The sequence below is a fragment of the Ornithodoros turicata genome, chromosome 3, assembly GCF_037126465.1.
Source record: "Ornithodoros turicata isolate Travis chromosome 3, ASM3712646v1, whole genome shotgun sequence".
NCBI lineage: Eukaryota > Metazoa > Arthropoda > Arachnida > Ixodida > Argasidae > Ornithodoros > Ornithodoros turicata.
The window spans coordinates 19,460,098-19,482,505 of record NC_088203.1 but is presented as its reverse complement, the minus strand read 5'-3'; the positions used below and the strand labels follow the sequence as shown (position 1 = coordinate 19,482,505).

At 46.3% G+C, this 22,408-nt stretch overlaps 2 protein-coding genes across 2 annotated transcripts in view; both read right to left on the bottom strand.

The window, feature by feature from the left end:
- LOC135388262 (plexin-B-like) overlaps nucleotides 1-22,408 on the bottom strand; it is a 394,287-nt gene that overhangs the window by 333,998 nt on the left and 37,881 nt on the right. The gene's annotated exons all lie outside the window — the stretch shown is intronic.
- Nucleotides 11,077-12,234, bottom strand: LOC135389194 (uncharacterized). Its single transcript, XM_064619260.1, has one exon. The coding sequence runs from the start codon at nucleotides 12,232-12,234 to the stop codon at nucleotides 11,077-11,079; it is 1,158 nt and encodes a 385-aa protein (XP_064475330.1).

The window sequence follows — 22,408 nt, the reverse complement described above, 5'->3', positions numbered from 1 at the left end:
TAGGCTGCCTACGACTCCGTTTCCCTAAACGACTCAGGATAGGGATGCGGGGAGACATCGAAAGTGTTTTAGGACCAGACGTCATACGACTCCCTGTTACGCTACGATTACCGTCGTGCCCTCTGTTGTCAAGGCGATCAACTACAGTGTCATATGCACCTCTGACGACTGCTTCATGTCCGGATGGACTGTTGAGGGCTTGTAGAGTGTTATATTTTGTTATCCTCTGGCGATGTCCCGTTATGGAGTACTTGATGATCCATTCCTTCTTAACTACTTCGAATGAGAAGACATAGAAGATGCCCTGCTGGCGGCTCAGTATTCTGTATCAAGCACAGGTCGTCGACGATCAATGTACGGGAGATTAGGGTTGTGACGCACAACGTACGGCTTCCGTGATACCTGTCCAGCACTTCGGGTCTTTGTATGGATTCTCACTAAGCACTTCACACAGGACGAATAAATCCCCGTCCATCGTGAAACGCTTTCGTGAAATAGAGGTTCCCGAAACAGTCGCACATGCGAAGTCGCGTGCGACTCGAAGGTCGCAGGTCGAAGGTCGAAGGTCGAAGGTTCGCGATGCGAAGGTCGCCATCTTGTATTTACGAAGACGGATTCGGAAAAGGGCTCCCTTTCAGGTACACTCTAAAAACAGAACTTCACCGCATAGCACGTAGTGCGCCAACCATTGCCACGAATGATAGGGATATCGCTTCTGATTCGAGAAAACAGGGGGCGTACGCCTTTTTGTGGCAATTTGGATATATGATAATTGCCACAAAAAGGCGTACGCCTCCCCCTCTCCTCGAATCAAAAGCGATAACCCTATCGTTCGCGACAGTGATTGGCGCACTAGAATTGGGGACCAGAAAGTATAACTGGTCCCCAGTCCACTCTTTCTTTTCGAACACCGTACATACCTGCCCTGCCACACTGCATTGCGCCAGCTACTGCTGCTTTACACAACCCACGTTCGAGTCGTGAAGCAGCCAAACACTCGACACGGCAGAACTACCGCAAACTTCACCGCATTCTCTTGGACATCCACGGACGCAGCTGTATTACAATTTCCTTCAGCCACTCCTCCAGCACAAAGGAACACACGTATTTCTGCGGTCCCATTAACGCACTCTTCTAAACGGCCGATATCCTCCTGCATGCGCCCGTTGCGGGTAAATTCGAAAACCGCTTTCTCCCGGGCCGGGACCACGAGGCTCGAGTCTGATTGCTTTCGTTCCATCACATTAGCGCCGCGTGGTCTTCCACAGAACAATGCGTGCTATGGTCGTGTTCTTTCGCTCCCATTGGAAACGGAAGACACATCTGGATGGCGTCTGATTAATTGTGAGTCGGCGGCGCAATGTGCTAACGGAAATGAAGGCTTTTGGGCGTTTCGTGGGAGTGATGTCTTTGGGGGATGGAGGTGTGCGGAGTTCTGTACGATGCCGCAGATAATAAAAAGGAAATAATGTCTACTGCGAAAGCGAGGGAGGTATTATACACGCTCAGAAGGAGAAGGGGGAAGTTTACTATTATGTGAGAGGAAAGGTCAGCCAGACTACTGTTGTCTTGCTATTGGAGAGGAACATCATAAAAGCTTTGCAGGCAGGGGGTTGTTGTTTGGTGCTCTGCTGGGTACACGTTGCGTCGTTATGAACTCATGATGCCTGATAACGATCGTATTGTCTTTAATGCTATGACTGCTATCGTAATGCTAAATGGCGGGGGGCGTTTTACTTCCACGTACTTAGGTCGAATTCACCCGAACCTGACCTCTTTTGCCAAAGGATGTGACGTTCATGTGGGTAAGCATCCATGAACACTTCACACGCACACGCATATTTCCGTGTCTCATCCATAGGTCGGTATTTGCCTAGGACATTGTTCAATATCACATCATGGTGCCCATACTTACACTTCATCACATCATATCAAGTTCCATTCATCATTCCACTCATTCAAAACCATCATTCGACTTCAAGGAGGTGCTGGTAATGGAACTGTTTGCTGTGATCGGCGAGGCTTAGTCAGGCAACGTCCCGGCCATCGCATGGGGGGGGGGGGGGGGACGTGCGCCCTTCGCCGACATTTGTCTTAAAGGAAGATTTCGCAAGGATTCGAAAGAAATTAGGTGAGCATCATGGCGCAAGGAACCACCCCCTCGATACCGAATACAACTTTCGCATTCATGTTGCGCGAGTAATTAATTCGTAAGTGATGACAATAACAAACCGAAACCGAAATGCGAAGAGCAGAAAATAGAGCTCCATACTACGGCGGTTCGTCCGGAGGAGGCTTCCGAGACGTCACCCATCATTGTCATCTTCTCCCAAGCCTGCGTTCTTTCTCCCTTGCCGGATGGTGTCAGCAGTGTGCAGTACCGTGTATGCCTCCCCACTCCAGCTCCATCCACTTTTTTAGGTATCTAGCCAATCACAGGTCGAAATACAGTTGTCTATTGTTACATCCATCCAGTACTTATACCTCACCCTTATTTACTGGGCGCTACCATTTTGAAGAAAATTGATGGATTTGGATTGAAACGGATATCACTGGTGACAGACCGAAACGACGGATTTTGCGCCCACTTTTATCAACGCCATCTGCACGGAGAGAGGCATGTTAAGAAGGCTCAGAATTGCAGAAATGGTTGCTGGCAGAAGTCATTGGCCAGGATGGCGGTACAACCGCTTCTTCGTAGCAGACGACAGCCGGTATGAAGTTTTATATCACGTAATGTAAGTACATTGAATCAAAAAGGAGCAAAGATGTATGTATAAATAAAATGCAACTATATAATGCAAAATCCTACGTATAAGGGTCGTCCTTCTTGCTATTTTCCTGGTATCACAATCTTAACTAGGCCTAAAGTTAGCGACGAAACATACCATTTTCAAGTAAATAATGATGGCGGAGCGAAAGTTGAAGCTGATTTTGCACATGCGTACATGAGGATATATACTCACAGTATGAAATTAAAGTAGTCTCTGAAAAATTTTTGTCACGAAATCTCCGCTTCGCCGTTCCAAACACTATCCTCCATCTTGGAGAAAATTTGGTGTCATGGCAGCCCCCACGGAAAACGGTAACCAATGAAATGCGCCTAAATTTGATTGACAGGTTGAGCCTCTTTTTTAGGCTCCTCCTAATGGCCAGACTCCCTTTGGCATACACGGCACTGGCAGTGTGTTGCTTTCAGCGCTCTCTCGCTTCACAGAGGCGAAGCGCTCGCTTCGTAATAATTCGTTTGAGTAAAATCTGTGGAGTTTTGGACCGAGATATTTCGTACACAAGTTCCTGACATCCTAATGGTTACGGATATACCACAACCTTTGTGATGATTTTGTTGCGAAGTCCCATTTTAAAGCCTCAGCAGACGGCAGAAAAGTAAGCAGAGAGTAGTAACGTTCCCAAAAGGAGCACTCCGGAAGAGAAGAGGCGACGAGAACTCTAATTCTGACAACAGTAGCGTGATGTAGTACTGGGATCGGCTTCCTGCCCGAGGCACAATGCAATCGTGCATGACACCCATCATGCAACCTCCTGAGCAACGGTTGTGTTCTGACAACTTATCCAAGGCTGAAAGCGACAATCCCGCACGGGGAGCATTTGTGTGTAGTTTTATTAATCTATTCGCAAATAAATCATAAAACCGTTAAACAAGTTGCGTCTGCTCCGTAAAACGTCGTGTTTCGTTTAGCATTCCTACTTGAATATTTTTTGGGGACTGGTAGCAACGGCGTCTCCCGGGTTGCTTATCACTGATCACCTCATCTTATGGGTCTTCCTCCCGATTTTCCGGACCTTCCAGCCTATCTTCCTGCGTTTCTCATTCCCGTGGAGAGGTGCAAAAACTCGTGTCTCTTTAAAATTAACTAAAGAGCGAAGGATCAAATATTTAGTGCTAACACGTATCTCATACGAGAGACTAAACTCGAAAGCGTAATTGTTCCGCTCTGTTTCGTCTTCACCGTATGCCCATTTATCGTGGTATGCCGCCATTTTTGCAAACGAAGGAGCCGCCAGTCGCCGAAAACTGTCGTCTGCTAAGCTGTTCGACGAACGCGCCCTCCCCCGAAACACGGCAGAAGCCGGAAACGCGAAACGCACTCCGCGAAGTCTGCATCGGAGGAGACTTCCCAAAGTGCGCCCTCTGTGACGCACATGTGCGCCTGTGGAGAATTTGGATGGCGCACCATTATGGCGGCACTTCAGTGTGCGGTATGCGGTGACGCATGTCAGACTACTCGGACGAACCCATTGTTACTCTGTCGTACGTGTAGGCTGGTTCTAATGGAAATATCTAGCGCGACATCCTTGGGTATATTTTTCAAACGCAACACCAAAATGAGTTTGCTCTTGTCGTGTGTCTCATTTCGCGAAGGTGTGCATTGTAGCTGTAAAGGACCCCTAATGGAAATGACTTCAAACGCGCCCAGGGGTATAACTCATGCAAGGCAACCGTAGCACAATAATGTTCATTCAGCGAAGCAATTACACAGGCAAGGCACAAGTGCTCGGTATTGGTCATCACCCCGCTACATTCGTGACTGTCCGATTCGTGACTGTCATTTCTTATATATATATATAGGTCATACATGCTGTCATTGACTGCCCCGAATTACTGTCGAGCATCAACTTCTGAGTGCCTCACGTACTCTGAGGTCTCATCTTGTTTTTTTATCCTCACTCTTTTGCAAAGCTTCATCCAATCAACCGTTTACAATTGGAAATTGGAATTAGTCTTGAACTCCGCGTCACAACGTTATGACAGTGACATTTTCGCTCCTGCTCGTGAGTTTCTCACAAGTATTAGTGCCATTGTTTCTGTTTAACTTCGATGTTTCACTGGTAACTGTGTTGCCATTTTGTCTATTTGAATGTATTTGTTTTTCATAACTTACTTAAACTATAACATTTTGTGGTGCGCCATTAGGAAGACCTTTCCTTTCTAATTCCTTAATAAACATATCCCCCCACCCCTAGTGATTGTTTTTGGGCACCTAAACAAAAATAAAGTTATTATTATTAACCCAATTCTTTCCAACGGCAAGCTGCGTACATCACCATCGCCAACCAAGGAGGCTGGAGAAACAACAACAACAAAACATATTTGCAGAATAGGTTCCACGGGCCAACCATTCGTACCCTATACTTCGCTCCCTTCTCAACACAAGTACGGGCACAATGCTTCTGGCAAGACATATAAGGACGGCACTCACAAAAGCAGAACAACTACAACAACAACAACAAACAAAAAACACCTCTGTTAATGCGACAAACTTATCTCTCGCGGCTCCACGCTTTACGGCCCACTGCCTTTACCACCATATCCGCCCAGAACAACGATAAAAAACACCTCCTATCCACCACCAACTCGCATTTAGACACACATAAAAATAATCGGTATTGTTGTTTCCTTTTCCTTCTCCCCACTGCTTTTCCTTCGCCTTGCTGCTTGCGAACGAAGCTGCGCTTATTACTTCGGAAACAGAAGAGAGAGGGGCGAAAGGAAGAAGCGCCGCGCGGTGCCACGTTATTAATCGTCCACGGGTCACCAGGCTAACAGTCATATTGTGCCGCGACACTGAGCATGCGCAGTGGCACGTGACAATCTTTCCCTTCGGTCACATTCAGATGCGTATAAATATGGGGAGCTCGGTACTTGACTTGCAGAGCTACTCGATAAGTAAATGTTATGAACGTATCGAATACAATAGGTTGCGTTTCGCATGGCTACCTAAGGACAGTAATCGCAATGGCCGATCCCATTTTGTGGTTCTTTGCTACACTATAAGAAAAGGTGTAACTTTACAGTCCGTTTGGGGACTTGATGGATTGTCATTACCATTTGTCCATCTTGGGACGTAATGCCTGGGTCTAAATGAACGTCACAGAGTGCAGACTACGTTTCACGGTGTTTCGTCATGCAGTTCTATGTAGATAATCCAAAAAAGAAAACAGAGCTGATTAAACAGTTAGGAGTATGTAATTTATTAATAACAAGTTTCTCGCATCCGTGTGCACTTTTTCAGGTGTGTGCACCGGAAAAAGTGCACGCTGATGCACATAAGCTTGTTGTTAACAAATATGTTGCTCCTAACCGTTCAAGCTGTTTTTTTATTGGCTCACTTTCGGAAACCTGACATCGTTCTACGGTGTTTCTTGTACGTAGATCATGTACAGTGCAGGACGAAAGTTTACGGAACGCGCGAGCAGTGCGTTTTCTCCTGCTCGGCGCGACCACACTAGCGGCGAGCGGAAGAAGGCGAGGTCACTCGTTCAGAGGGGTGGGCGATGCATGCTTCCGTTATTGTTTGAATGTGCTCGCGTACTGGTTTGGACTGGTGTCGCTACCGACGTACTCCTCTCCCCCTTCTGAACGAGTAAACGAGCCCGCTTCTGCTAGCCGCTAGGGTGTCGCGCAGAGGAGAAAATATACACCGCTTGAGCGTTCCGTAAACTTTCGTCCAACAGCTATCCCTAAATGAGAATATTGCCATTTCATTTCAAATACTTATTTATTTTTTTTATTAAATGTGTATATCGAGTTACGAAATCCTGTAATATTGCAACGCACAATCTATCAAGAAAGGACCACCATTTCTAACTCGGTAGTCAGAAAATTGCTTATTGCCTTCATCCACCAAATTTCTGCTGATTTTATTGCATTTTATTTTTTGATTCCGTGCTAGCGCCGCGTAGCAACTGTGGCTGTGAGTGGCGTACACACGTGGACAGATGGAGAAAGAACAGCAGGAAGGATTGGGGGGTTAGCACACGTCCTGGGCCGACTTCAGGGGGAACTGTGCCGACATTCGTCTGGAAAGTCTGCCGGAAAACCCCAGAAGCCACAGCCGGTGGGGGGTTCGAACCCGTGTCACCTCCCAGTTTCGACGTGGAAAGCGACCGCCATAACCACTATGCCACGAGAGCTGGTAAAATTTCTGCTGAGCAGATATCCATGTGGGCCGTTGCATTCAAGGGACCACCGGCCAGGTTTGGGCATTATTTACAGTGCTCGGAAGTGAATTTCACGGCGAGGGGACTAGAATAGGATGCAATCGCTATCTAAGAGAGAAGACTAGCCGCTATTTACTCCCTAGATTACTGCTTTTGCTCCTATGGTGTACCATCTGTTCGTACGCGAACGTGGAGTTGCGGAAGCATTTTGGAAGACCGGTCACTTCTGCACGTGGCCGGACTGCGCTATCTTCTTGAGGGGAAGTACTTCATAGACGGGTGAAGGAGTATACGTTAGGAAGAAGAGAAGAAGGAAGGGTGATACTACACTGTTAGAAAAAAAGGTATAAATAAGGGACAATAATGTGTTCTTATGCCCCTTTCATACCTTCTGCTTCAGATATATACCTTTGGATGGTATAGAAGAGGTACAAATTTCCTATTTATACCTCCAACGCTTCTCAAGGGTATGAAAGAGGTGTAAAGGAATGCTAACGTACCATATTTATACCTCACCACCACGCGTTTATATCCGGTACCAGGAATAGATCACGAGGCTATGCATTTCACGGTATAGATGAAGCTGCTATACCTTCTGTTTCTTTATACCTTTACGGCTTTTTTATACCTTTACTTCCGCAACGTGCTGTATCACACCATTAGTATTTTGTTCTTGAGACGGTACCAGCTGAGTTAAACGGATGTTTAATTAAGAAACACAGACATCAGTACAGTACTATCTGAATCCACATGGTTAGTTTATGGCTGTATGATATCTATATTGCCGGAATGTTGAATCTAGATGTCCTCACCCTTAGAGTTGCGTACCAGAAGAAAACTGCTCCACACGTTGTCAAGTCGCCACCGGTACATCAGTATTTGTTGTTCTGTCAATGTCTGTCATCGTTATGTATCGTGACTTGATGACTGCGCAGAGCGATCTTGCTCCTTGAAATTTTTCTTTAGTTTTTAACTCCATATTTGCGTGTTTTTATTGTTTTTTCCATGGAGACTGAGGAGTAATGTGCACGAGTTTTGCTTTCTACTTAACAATCATATGCGTTTGCGTGTGCTTGTAGTACGTGTGTGTATGTCAAAAACTTGTCTTCCCTCCAAAGGTGATATTTCTAGTTCCCTCCTCTAAAAATGTCTATGCCTATAGGTGTGATTTAATACCATGATGGTACTCGTGCAGACTCGCACATGGGTATAGAGCTGTACCCCTAAAGGTATGACATATAGCCCTTTGTTGAGGACTATTTTTTATACCTGTAAGCGGGGTATAAAATAATACCTAAGAAGGGCTAAGTTATTGAGCAGACGATCTATACCTCTAAAGGTATAGATTTTTCTCTGAGTGTACAACAACAACAACAACTTTATTTTTGACCTTGGAGAGTGGGGAGTTTCATTGCCACAGGTACGGCACCTGCTCACAGCACCAATTTCTGTTGATACCAAGTCGAGAAGAGACGTGACTAGTTACGATGATGTTTATTTCCAGAATGAATAACGCTCGCGACGGATGATAGTCAAGATGTGATGTGCGAGACATGCGCTCAGTTGTGTTGTACTCATGATGATCATGATATGTCCGTTGCATTAGCAACAGACTGCAGACCGGCAACGTCATGCTGTTGTGTCTCAAGTGGGTACAGCGACCTGCTAGCGGGTCTAGTCACATGTCCAGTAGACGTTCGCACTGTATATGACCGTACCGTCCCATCTTGTTCCTTGTGTCTGAATTGAATGCGGACCAGAGGCCAGAACGTCCTTGGCTTTCTTTCTTCTGAAATCAGGACGTCGCCTGGCGACATAGTTTTCCCCCTGTTTTGTTTGCACTGGTTGGTTGAGCGGAGCTCCGTGAGGTAATGCCTCTTCCACCTTCGCCATGCTGCTTGGAGCAATGTTGCACGTTTCTGCCATGTGCGATGGATGGGTTCCGTCTCCTCTGTTGTCATCTCTGGAGGCACTATGGTAAGGCGTATCCCTGTGATGAACTCCGCTGGTGTTAGCGGAATCCCATGTGGGTCATCGTACACGTAAGAAAGCGGTCGAGAATTAATGACGGCTTCCACCTCTGTTACGATTGACACCAGGTCTTCATACGTCAATGATTTTCTGGCGATGGTTTTCCTCAATGGGGGGAGGGGGGGGCTGTTTCACAGACCTTATCAATCTTTCATAGAATCCACCCCACCACGGTGCATTTGTAGGAATGAACTTCCAGCTCACGCTGTTGGTCCCAAGCCAGTCCAGCATTTCATCGGCTCGTATACGTAGCCATAATGCAGCAAGTTCCTTGTTGCATCTTTTGAAGGTGGGTGCGTTGTCGCTGTGTATCACTGTAGGCATCCCTCGCCGTGTGAAGAATCTTCGTAGTACGTGAACGAAGCTTGCTACCAATATGTCGCGGGAAACTTCTAGGTGGACAGCCCTTACGACAGCACAAATAAACATGGCAATGTACATTTTCACGTTGCGTTGATGACTGTGCGTGTCTCTGACGTATAGAGGTCCTATAAACTCAACTCCTACAACAGTAAATGGATGGCATTGTTGCACCCTGTCAGCAGGAAGTGGTGGCGTGTTCTCAGACGTTTTTGTCTGGTTGAATCTCCTGCAAACGGTGCACCTATGAAGAATGTTCTTCACCACCTGCCTTCCTCGAACTATCCAATAATTTTCCCTGAGCTTTGCAAGAGTGTCTGCTACTCCTCCATGCATGACCCTTCGGTGAGCTTGCTCGATGAGTAATGAGACGTAGTGAGCATCTCGTGGCATGATTATTGGGTGCTTTTCGTCGAACGGAAGATTTGCCATCTGTAACCTCCCTTCAATCCTCATTACGCCGTTCTCATCAAGAAACGGTCTGTACTTCTGCATGAAGTGTCGTTTTTTTAGTGATTTCGCGGCCTTCAGGGTTTGATATTCCTCAGGGAAAGCTGTGACTTGTACATGTCGGAGCCAATAGTTCTTAGCGTTTTCCCGGTAGCTTGGTGCTTCGAAGCACTCTTCAGGCCATGCTTGTTCCTCTGTGAGCCAATTAGGGCCGTTCCACCACTTGTCGTTGGTCGTCAGTGTAGTCAGTCGAAGACCTCGAGTGAGCATGTCCGCGACGTTTTCGGTCCCAGGACAGTGCCTCCATTGTGTTGGCTTCGTATAGTTCTTGACTTCGTTAAATCTCCTTCGAACGTACTCCTTCCAATTCTCGCTCTTACCGTGTAGCCAATACAGTACAATTGTCGTGTCAGTCCAGAAGAAAACCTGTTTGATGCCTGGGAATGCGTCCATCAACATTCTTGACATTTTCACAGCTACAACAGCGGCTTGGAGTTCCAACCTTGGAAGCGTCTGCTTCTTGACTGGTGCTACCCTGGCCTGTTTGTCCGACGTCCTGAGTCCGATTTTTTAATAACCAGGTACGCAACGGCGCCATACGCGTTGCAACTTGTATCACAGAAGACATATGCAACGATACATTCGTCGTCCACATGCCGTAGTACCTGTTGATCTTGATCTCGGTAAGGTACTGTAAGTCTTCATACCACCTTTCCCAACTCTCCTGTAGGTCCGCCGGAATAGGTTGATCCCAAGTGAGACTTTGTTGCCACATTTTTTGCATGTAGATCCTTGCAGCGATCGTATACGGTGACATCAAACCTAGCGGGTCGTATATGCTTTCAGCCGTCTGCAACACCTTCCTCTTCGTCTATACAGCAGGCCTTCCACCTTGAAGAAGGTTGGTAGCATTGTAAAAGAGGGAGTCCTGTTCCGTATCCCACTTCATTCCCAGAACCTTTATCACGCGGGAATCTCCAGCAAAGGGCGAGACTTCTTCCGGGTCCTGCAGGTACAAAGCGTTCAGCCGTGCTGAGTTGGAGGCCCATTTTCGCATGTTCATGCTTCCCTTCTGCATTATATTCTTCACCTCGTTGTACACGTTGATAACGGCTTCCTCGCAGTCAGCACCAGATATAAAATCTTCCACATATGCACAATCGTTCAACAGTCTTGTTGTTTCCGGATACTCTACTTCGGACTCTCTCAGCAGTTTCTTCAATGACGCCGCCAACAGGAATGTGCTAGGACCAGTCCCGAACTTGACTCTCGTCATTCGCCATATTTCCAACTTATCTTAGCTTGATACCAGAGGAATCGCAGGGCATCTCGGTCTCTTTTGTGGATGAGTATTTGGAGGAATGCCTTTTCTATGTCGGCAGTAAAAGCAACAGCATGTAGTCTAAATCTCAGTAGGAGAACGCTTACATTCGGGTTCATATTGGGTCCGATGTGAAGATTCTCGTTCAAGCTGATCTCTTGAGTTTCATGAGCGGAAGCGTCAAACACGATACGACATTTCGTTGTAATGCGGTCCGTGCGAATGACCGCGTGGTGAGGTAAGTAGTACACTGGTCTATCAACTTGATCGTGATTGTATTCGTTCTCTGGCACCTTTTCTGCGACGCCGTCAATTAGATATTTGCAGATAGCATCATCATACGTCTTGAGCAGGTCGTGCGTACGAAGTAAACGGTCCGTCAAACCTTTAAGTCGTTTCCGTGCGTTTCGTTCATTTGTTCCATGGTTTATGTCGTCTTTCCAAGGTAGCCGTACTTCGTACCTTCCGTTGACGTTCCTGACTGTACTATTAAACCTGTTCAATACCTCACCTGCGGTTTTGTCGTCGTAATCGGCTTCGTCCTCTGGACCCCAAATGTTGTTAGTGAATTGACATTGCAGGCCTTGCCGGACACAGAGCATTACAGCTTGCTCCTGGGCTTGAGAAATAATCGTGTCGTTTACGACGCCATGCACAAACCACCCTAATTCGGTGGGGACGCTGACTAAATCATCATTAATTCTCCTGATGTCATCTTGCACGAGTCTCCAGTACCAATTGGTCCCAATGAGAATGGAGATAGGAAGTTCTTGATCTGCCGTGGTGACATTCGATGCTTCCTCAAGTAGGAAAGTGCCCTTGAGAAGCTCTTGACCGATGGCAGGAAGTACGTTGGCGCATATTTGCTGCGTTTGCAGGACGTCAATTTCTACGGCAGTGCCCTGTGTAGTTTGCAGCTTGACCGAAGTTTTGCTCAATGTCTTGGTGACTGTTGCTCCACCGAACGACCCTATGCTGATTTTTTCGACTCCGTGGGAGTGGCATCCTAATTGCTTCGCGAGCTCTTCGGTGACGAAACTGCGTTGGCTACTGCTGTCAAACAGAACGCGTACCCAGCACGTGTTTTCAGGTCCCTTCGCGCATGCCATTGTTGTGCCTAGAATTATCTTGCTTGACTGTTTAGAGGGAACTGCGGAGGCTGCTAAAACCACCTCTCCCGGGGGGTCGACCGAAACAGTGTTGACTTGTACTTACTGGGTACTCCTATTGCGTATGTAGTCTGGGTCACACAGGCTCGTAGCGTGTCTTCGGCTGCACTTGCGACACCTGATGTACGACTGACAGCGACTAGCAATGTGATTTTACACATTGTACACATCACCTGTACAAAAGTGTACAGGTGATACTACAAGAGTCGTGCAACTGGAAGAAAGGAGTAAATGAGGGAGTGATGACAGCTTCTAGTCTCCTAGACTGCAATTTTCCCTCATTATAGTCCCCAGACTGCGAAATTAACACACCAGCTTTGCAAATAGTTCCTAATATTCTCATAAATTTCCAGCATTTATCGTCCCGGAAGGGACAATCAGCTATCAGCTGTAGCAATGTATCCTAGGCTCCCAAAGTAAGATGAACATTACCCCCTTTTTTTTTCTGTTAGTTCTTCACCTAAAGTATTTCATAGGCGGGTGAACGACTATGGTTCAGAAGGGTAGACGTGCGCGGTAGTTGGTACATAGTCTCACCACAACAAGCAGCCAAAAGTATAGATTGCCAAGAGAGAAAACGTCTGATAGGTTATCCTAATGAGAGACATACAGTATGTTAAAAATTGAAATAAATTGAGAGACAGTTGCAGCTGCTAGTACCGTAAACTTCATTATTCCCCATATTAGTAGCCTGACAATGACGTATCCTCCCCAAGCATTGTAAATAGTCCTTAAGCGTGATTTATTCTGACCCCCTACACCCCGCTAACACCCCCGCTCCGCAATCTCTGGCGACCCCGCCCATCCCTTTCCATCCTGTGCATCCCCTATAGGGGAGACTTTGGTACTTGTAATTATTCATATTCAAACGCATGTCGCCAATGATGCAGAAAGCTGTTACAACGTAACTGTACTAATAACACCCCCATTAATTTGCAACAAGCCCCTTCCCCCACATGCTTGCAATCGTACATAAATCACTGCGAATTCGCATCAAATTCAATGTATTTAGTCCCGAAAGGGATTAAAGGGGCATGGAAAGAGGGGACAAAAAATATCTCTCTCTTTGACCGCTTCAGATGTGTCACCACTGTATTATGTTTTCACAGAATAAATACTGTCCTAGCTAGCAAACATATTGCGCCCATTGCAGAAGTTTGCGCGAAACTTTCCGCTTTCCCGTGAAGGCCACGTGACATGCCAGAGAACGCGCGTCACGATGTGACGAACCACCCGCACCCACTCAGAGGAGGGATCGCGGAGTGACGTCAGCCGGGATCGGTCACATCACCGCGGCGGAGGTGGCGAAGGTAGGAGCGTCGTCTGGTGGCTACATTTCTCGCAGTTTCTTCTGACAACCGCTGCTGCTCAGCAGCTCGGGTTGTGGTGTAGGTACTTATTGCTTGCCGTTTGGCTCGCTCACGTCAGGCAAATTTAGCGACGGAGCAACACATCGCTTCAGATAGATTTAGAAGTCGGCCCCGACGGATTTCACGACGCTCGGTGGTGAGGCATAATCAGTCTCATTAAAATGTAGACGTCATTTTCGAAGTTCACTGCGAGGTTGAATATCATCACGTCGAATCAAGGCAAGCCACCTACTTCTTGCTGGCTCATTTGCCGGAACGTGATGCATGCGAGAGCCGCGCGTCCTTTTTGTTTTGATTTGCGCAGCCTCAAACTCCACACGGCATCACTGCTGGTCTCCTCAATAAATCACAGACTTGTGTAACACACGTGCACTGATACAGGTTCTATGCTCTATCTCGATTAAGTGGAACGAAAACGAGAGACGCATCAAACCACAAAGAGCCACACTGAACACCGACACATATGAGACGCCGATGCCGACGTACGTATGGTACGTGCTCTCTAGTGAACACGATAGAAGTTGATGTTCTGAGGCTGGAGCACAGAAGGAAGGACAACGCAACACACAAGCCTCAAGTGGCTAAGAACAATGAAAGACTCAATTTCTATCGTGTTCGACAGTTGCCGCACGCGTCACCCCGTCGTATAAATGTGTGCGTGAGTGAGAGAACATGTAAAAGTGAAAGTGGAATGAGTGAGTAAGTGGATGGTGTTTGTCCCTTCAAATGACGCACGCTTGGAAGTCGTTGGGAGGTGTGTTAGCTTAGCTCAATTGGTAGAGCTGTGGACCGGCAATCCAGAAGATGTGGGTTCGAGTCCTACAGCTGGCTAACCTTTTCAGTGACTTTCTTCTTTCAGTGCTCTCCAGTGCTCTCTACTCGTAGACGCACCGTAACGTGCCATCGGTAAACAGAACACGTACCGTTTTCAAAACGTTTATTTTCCTGTTTCATATTCTAGAATGAATAGCGGCAAACAAGTATAGCACGTTGCTCTGTCGAGAGCAGATGAATGTTTCGCAGCGAATGAGGCGCATCGCAGGTGTGACGTCACAGGACTGGAGGAGTGGCCTGGAGATTGAGTCCGGAAACGTCCTGCCGCGGCAGCGTTTTCTTTCGCGTATGCTTTTCACGAAATACGAGCGGTTTCTAGACAGCTTGAATACCCTTTCCGTGCTCCTTTAACGTTTGTGGCAACAGAGCTAGTCCTGAAAAGGATTAAAACTGCTCATCCCCCCCCCCCACCCCGAAGCCCAGATATTCAAATGAATTATTTTCAGGTTTAAATACAGAGTCTTTGAATAACAATATGTAATCGCTAGAGCCTTAAATTTAAAAGCAGAATACAAGGTTTAACGATACAGTTTTGCTACTCAAAGAATAGCACAATAGGAAGTGCACGAAGAATACTTTCTAAAGGAGGCAGCGTGCCTCAAAAAATCGCAGAAGTATTAAACCAACGTTTCTTATTACCATCTCAATATTCGAACAGGCGCCCAATCTAAGATAAAGCATGTATTTAAGAGAGAGAGAGAGAAAGAAAAACAGGTTCAAATCACTACGCACCAACGAATGAATCCTGGAGACAAAGAAAAGAGCGGGAGAACGCACTCTTGCACACAGAAAACTTATATCCAAATCATTTCCCTTGCACTTAAAAACTCATTTTGCATGCCCGATTTCCCATTCAATTCTTCGTCCGCTGCATTCGCTCCCTTCCCCCTCTCCTCGTGCGTTACAATGTTCGCTTCTTTACCTGTCATTTCATTTTCAAGAAGGGGACCAAGATCCGGTACTTTTTATATATCTACGTATTACTGTCCAATATATTCCTTTTACCCTTTTTTTTGTGACTACAGTTTTAATGCTCCTGAGATCTTACCGTGCTCTCTGCCGTGTTTCCAATTAAAAATTTTTGATGACATTTCCCCCCCTCTCTCTCACGCGCCCTCTCCTTTCCTGGCTTCCAATTCTTGCCTAGGAAAATATTATAATATTGAAGTCTCCGGCAGCTTTCACGGATCTCCAATGTGATTACGGAGTGTTCTCCGTGGGAGAGGGGGTGGAGTGGATTGGGACGAGAGGGTCCGAGTGAAAATTGGTTGAATTGCTGCTGAGTATTGTTGCGTTTCGTTTTCTTTTCGTTCTGTTTTATACGTGTCTCTTCGTTGCCGTGTGGACGGTGAGAGAGGTCGAAAGGGTTCGTGATAAAGTGATCCTGCGACCCAGGTGCGCTCGGATTGGAAGTTTATTCCCTCTTTGTTATGCTGCGGAAGAAACAATTCCTGCCGAGGCAACATTTAAATCTTTTTTCTTCTCTCTCTCTTTCATTTGTAAAATAGTAGCGTTTCAAATATCATATATATCTATACAAAACTGGTAACTGCAAGGCACTTACTTGGTGGTGTGTAACAATGTGTGATGATGTGTGCAATGTGTAATAATGTGTGATACTCACGTAATCTGTGAGTGTATGCGAAGCTGTGAGTGTATGTAATTCATAGAGAAGCGTTCGTGCGAAAGCTAATATGCCACATGATTTCGAGATTAATTAACGATTAAGAATAGGGAGCAGGTATATAGTTTCAAACGCCGCTGACACTCACGACTGATGTTCAGGAGCATACTTGTCTAAGACTGTTATATCGTTTCTAAGCTCCAATCAAATTTGGGCTAAGCAGAGGTGCAGTCGTTTACTGAAGATCATCGGATCACGTACCTGAGCGTTTTATGAGCTCACTACCGGCACCAGATACGCTAATGCATTCCAAACTGGAAGGTCTAGATGCACCTATAGCCTTAAGAGTTATCCGTGGTTGGAGAACTCGCAAAATGGCTTCGAAGAATGCACTTGGAAACAACCCATATGCCACAACAGGTCGCTCACTTGTGCAGTGCATTGGACACCTTTTGGATAGTACTCGCGTTCCGAGACAGCACGGAGAAGACGTAAAACAGTTCCTTCTTAATGAGGATAACAAATTTGAGCTTCAAAAGCCAAGGGACAGGCCTCACTTCACCAGACCGCATCAAGAAACGGCGAGCGCATGCATTCAAACCCAAGAAAGAACACCAGAAACGCCTGATACCCCTGCCAGACGGGCACGAAAAATGACATAAGTGCGTAATGAGTTAAGTCTTAATGTCATTCGTGCCGTGCTATACAGAGATATTTAAAGACGTTCGTCTGAATGAGAAGTTTCCGCGTAATGAGATTGCCACAACTCATTCGTCCACGAAATGCCTACCCCCGCTCTCATTGTCTCAGCGCAAGAGCAATTTAAATCTTCCATGAAGCCACTCCATACTGCGCACCGCGCAATCATTTTATAAATTACACGAAACCAAGCATTATTTTTGGCAAAATGCCTGGCATTTCCAACGATTGCTTTTTGCATATTTGCTTTTGGCGTAGGGTGTTACCTTACAGGCAAGATGACAGCAGTTTTCGGACATATAGTACAGGCCATCGATTACGAAATAAAACAAATTTTCTCATATTTTTTTATATTGCGGCTATTTTCAATCTCTTTGGACACCATTTACGCTCTCTAGGTACCCGATCTCTTACGCGGCTAGTAGGAGACACGCACCGACATCATCGCATAAGAAATGGCATTGGGGACCCGAGTTACATTACATGCAGTTGTATCTTTCCTTTTTTCTGCCCGTGTTGCACGGAAAATATGCAACGGAAAAGTTTGCTACGACCGAAGGTTGTTGCGCCACCTGTCGACAAGGCCTTCAGTAGAGTCATGTCTTCTTATCTCGGAGCTCCGTCTGTTATGCGCGTGCAGGTCGATGCCACATGCTTGTTGTTGTGATAAAAAGCCAATAACGCTGTCGAATAAACCGGCACTTGTTAGCATGAACGTCGGCCCGAACGTGATACAGCAGATGCTAAATGGCAGTGGTAGACAGTACAGTGACAGCGACATCCGTTAACGATTGCAATTGAAATCGAAGGCACTGCTGCAGTCAGTTTAGCGTAACCAAATGTTTCCCGTTTTGAAGCTGGAAACGACGTTATTGCTGCTTTAATGTCTGCAACTGACCCTGTCTCTCGTCTTTTGGTGTTGCAGGCGTCAACTTTGGCAAGCGAACGTAACTACACCACGACCACCATAGTTTCTTCAGCTTCCTCCAAAGTTCTGCCGTTACTACGAAGGCTGTGAGCGCGCTTTACCAACATAAGCTGGACAGGAATTCTGCATTGCGTCTTAGCAGTCAAGTCAACAAAGCCATCACTAAAGTGGCACGAACGCTCGGTCTGGCTTGTCTGTAGTATGACTTCAGCGATGGTATCCGTAACATTAAGGGTGAGTAAGCGCACTGTAGCCTAAACCTGGCTCAAATGCTAAACTCGCAGAACGCATGGGGCGATCGATTTTGTTTGAAACACTTACCGTAGAGATAAAGAAATTGGAAAAGACGACGACGCCGGCACATAAAATAATGGTGCCGTGGTGTTAGACGTAAGGTTTGTCTGCCTATAGTACGACGACATGATGCACGTGCAGTAGGGTAGGACAGTAGATAATTTCGGCCACCTGGGGTTCTTTTGACGTGCGCCGGAAATCTCCGATACACGGTACTAGATGCAACGTTCATCTCCCCTACATGGCTACCGTCCTCGGCCGGGTTTGAGCCCGCTCAGCAAGCCATAACATGTTACCAACTGAGCTACCTAGGCTGACTGCCGGCACATAACATTCGTTGTCGTCGAAAACTATTGTAATGTTTAAGCATGCGGGGAGTTACGAGACCACGCTGAGTCTGCTACTCATCGTTGGTGAGTAAATAATACGGCTAGGGGTATCGTTAGTTACTACAATGAATCGACAATCTACATGGGAGAAGACTCTATGCAGTGTCGACAGGACATTCCAGGGTGTTTTGGACGCTGTCCCTAAAACAGCAGCGAAATGTCCCTTCATAATTTTTTCGTTTTTCGCTGCGGCATATCGTGCTAAAGTGATATGAGCCCTTGCGATGGAACGATAAGCACAGCAGAAATGTGGCGCGCGCGGAGGACTTCTGATCTGCACGCCCTCTAAGAAGCCCTCCACCCCTTCAAAGACCCTGAAAGCGAAGAAGGGAAGTCTACGTTACTTCGTGACGCTCGCAGAACTGATGGGAGAGCGGATCAGTTTACTCGTGACGTAGCCTGACGCGTCAGGAGGGCTGTGACCAATGAGAGCTTCCTGCTGCTCCCCACGCAGACCTAACGCCATGCAGGTTTGCTGACGTCACGCATGCAGATCGTGCCCTGCCGATGGCTGCTTTCTCCTGGCGTTTTTTTAAATTTGATTGCGCATTTGTAATACACCGCACAGCGAAAATATTTTACATATCGGATAGACTGTTTGACACCTGATAGATTAAAACAGGGTCGGGATCCTTACGATACGTCACTGTTGCGCTCCTATAAAGCACTAAAAAAGGTAGTCCTTTACCTGGATGCCTTACTTATAATACAAGTTAGGAGCAAAATTGAAACCTAGCTAGCTAAGCACTAAAGCGATTTAAAATATTACTTGTTTCTACGACGTTGAGATTATCCACTATTCGTTTTACTTTTCCAGGCTACGTGCGTATTTGATATGCAGCTATCGCATGACCTATCAACTCGAACTGTTTCTCGAAGAAATCACCTTGCTTAAGTTTTCTACGTGTTCCTTGGAGAAAGGTAACCAGCCGTAAAAAACAGGACAAGCGAAGTAGAAGACACCCGGATTCTGGACTAGCAACAACTTTAATGAATCATTACAGTTGTTGCTAGTCCAGCGTTCCGTGTGTTTTCATCTACTTCTCTTGTCCTGTTCTTTACCGCTGGTTACCTTTCTCCAATACTATATGTACCAACTGGCCCAAACATTCAGCCTTCTACGTGTTCCTTGTTGCGAATGTGTTCAAAATGCTAGTTTTGTTCATTGAGTGTATGAGTTAACATAGCAAGAGAAAAGAAACCGTATACAGACTTCATTATCTTCCACTCCTTCCTCCTGTCCTTTTTCCGCGGCTCTAACACGAAATTAGAGGAAGAAAAAAAGACGTGGTTACCACGCACAACTCGGAATATGTAGGGTATATCTGTTATGTGACATCATTCTCGACCATAGTTTTCATAGCAGCTACATAACATTTTCTTCTCTGTGTGAATGGCACACAGAAGACACTCCCACAACTAACAACAGGAATGGAAACTGAACCACAACTTAGCTGAATAAACACCTAGAAGTCACCGGCTGCGAACTGCATTCACAACACACAGTTTCCGAGTTGGACTCTAGACTTCAGAGCCGCATCAGCATTAACCTCGCGACTACTGTAGAGCTCGAAGGCTTCAAAACGGAAAAAATACCCCGCATCAATTTAATGAAACCACTACTCCGCGAACTTTTCAGCAACGCCACTCCATCTCATTCCTTCTCCCAACATCCTTCTACGCATCGAAAGAAAACTTCTTCGAATACCACGAAGCCCAATTTACGCACTCACTCAACTAAAACTCGCCAACTTTCCAAACTACGTCGGCGACGAGATCTTTCCGAGTCACTAAAACCGCTTTTCATCGCCTAGCTCTCTCTCCATAAGACCTGTTTCGGACAGTCTTCAGCCCTCCCGCAAACCCCACAAGAAAACGCATTTTGCATAATTAAAGGTCCGCCACAGCAAGGGCTATTTGGACGACCAGTCCCACAGTTTATCCCACCCAGGAGCCCTAAATGTGCTCGCAGCGACTCGACGCGTCCGACGAGCGAAGCAATATTGTGTCGCCGCTCTCGTAAACTACTCTGACGACAGTGGTGGCACCACAGCGTCATCCTCCAGTATCCTACTATGCCCGTGCCGTGTAGATTCAAGCGATATTGGGTTCGCGGAAACCCAAGTGTCGCTGTACGTTAAACTGTGTACTTCCCCGTCGCTAAACCGAAGCAAATTAGTTGGAGCAGGCTAAACTGGCCACACTGGCAATGTCGCTCAATATCTAGCAAAGAGATTGAGCGGATGACTCTTGTAGCTTGACACGCGGGTATTATTTATGAGTTTCTGCTGTGCTGCATACACGCTGAGCAGTGTTAATTATTCCCAGCGGTATGGTCGAGCGGGCTAAAGCGCAGCCCGTTGGTGGTATAGTCGAGGTCGTGCTGAAGACTGGGAGGTGGTGGGTTCGAATCCTACCGCCGGTTGTCCTGTCTGAGGTTTTCCCTGGGTTTTCCGGCAGACTTTCCAGGCCAACGTCGGCACAGTTCCCCTTGAAGTCGGCCCAGGACGCATACTATCCCCCTGTCTCTCAATCCTTCCTGCTGTCCTGTCTCAATGTGTCTACGTCTGTGCGCCGCTCATCGCCACAGTTGCTTCGCGGCGCTAACACAAAACAACAAAAAAACTGTGAATTATTGTATTCATGAGATGCGATTACCTTTTTGTACGAGCTAACTGTGTTCACTAGCATCTCGAACGAACGCATACCCGAGCCACAACGCGAGCACATGAAGTGACGTCACATCCAACACGGCAGTGGACCAGCAGTGAAGTCATCCGATACTCATATCAATGCGATATTATCCGGAAAAAAATCTACAGTGCATGCCAGAGACAGCTGCACATCACGGAGGACAACGTGTTCAAAACAGTCGAAATGTTAGAAAGCATTCCCGCACCTGTCTGCACGTGTAGTCGGCGGGATTCAATAACGCCCAATCATTGAAGGTGAAAGAAAAACGACAGCAACTTCACTTTAATGATGATGAGTGGGGTGTTTTCTTCGCGAAAGGTGAAGTGTTGATATTTATTTGTTCTAGTGTCTGGCAATAGCTAGGTCAACCCCCAGTCTACACCATTGGTAGTCTACACGATTGCTCACTGTAATCTGGTGAAGATATAATGAACTTAGCACCGAGGACGAAGCTCCCACATTATCCAGGGATGTAAGCAGTGCCTACAGCAGGGTATTGGGTGAACAGGATTTCACTGATGATGACCTAGTACGTAATTTCCCCGAAGTGACATGGCGATACAGCCTACAGCTGATTTAAACACACTAACAGCACTGTCCCACGTGCAAATTTAGTGTCATCTTCGTGAAGTGTACTCCAACCAAGCGAATATCACTTTCACTACATGCTTGCTTCACGGCATAAGTAGTTATCAACAACTTGCATAAATGTAGTGGCAACTACTAGTTAAACTACTATTTTGAGTAGTTAACTACACTAGTTAGGTTACTGCAAGCGCTGACTACTTCCGATTTTGCCGCAAGCTTTACGGCACGATTGTGCTTCCCACTGTTACCTCGAGCTACTTCTTTGATGAGAATGGAGGTGCAGAGCAATTGTGTCGTGCATGTATTCTAAATCTTCACATTTAATGGTTGTCCAGTGAAGCCTCATTTGTTGTGAAAAAAATTATACAACTTAGTTTATCGCGTAGGCATAGAAAGAATCCCGCCGCAAGCTTTGTATCTGATGATCGTAGCAGTGGCTTGAGCTAAAGTTTATCGTTGCTTGTGATTCATATTTAGGTGTCCAAGGACACTACTAGGGATTGGTGTTGATGGACAACGTTAAGTAGTTCTGGATGTAGTTAAAATACAGTGGAGTAGTTGAAGTAGTTTTAACTACTCCCCTGAAAAGTAGTTGAACTACTAGTCAAACTACTCAATCGCGAAGTAGTTAGTAGTTATAGTTAAACTACTGTAGAATTAGTTAGTGGCCATCACTGATAAACACGCCGTTGAA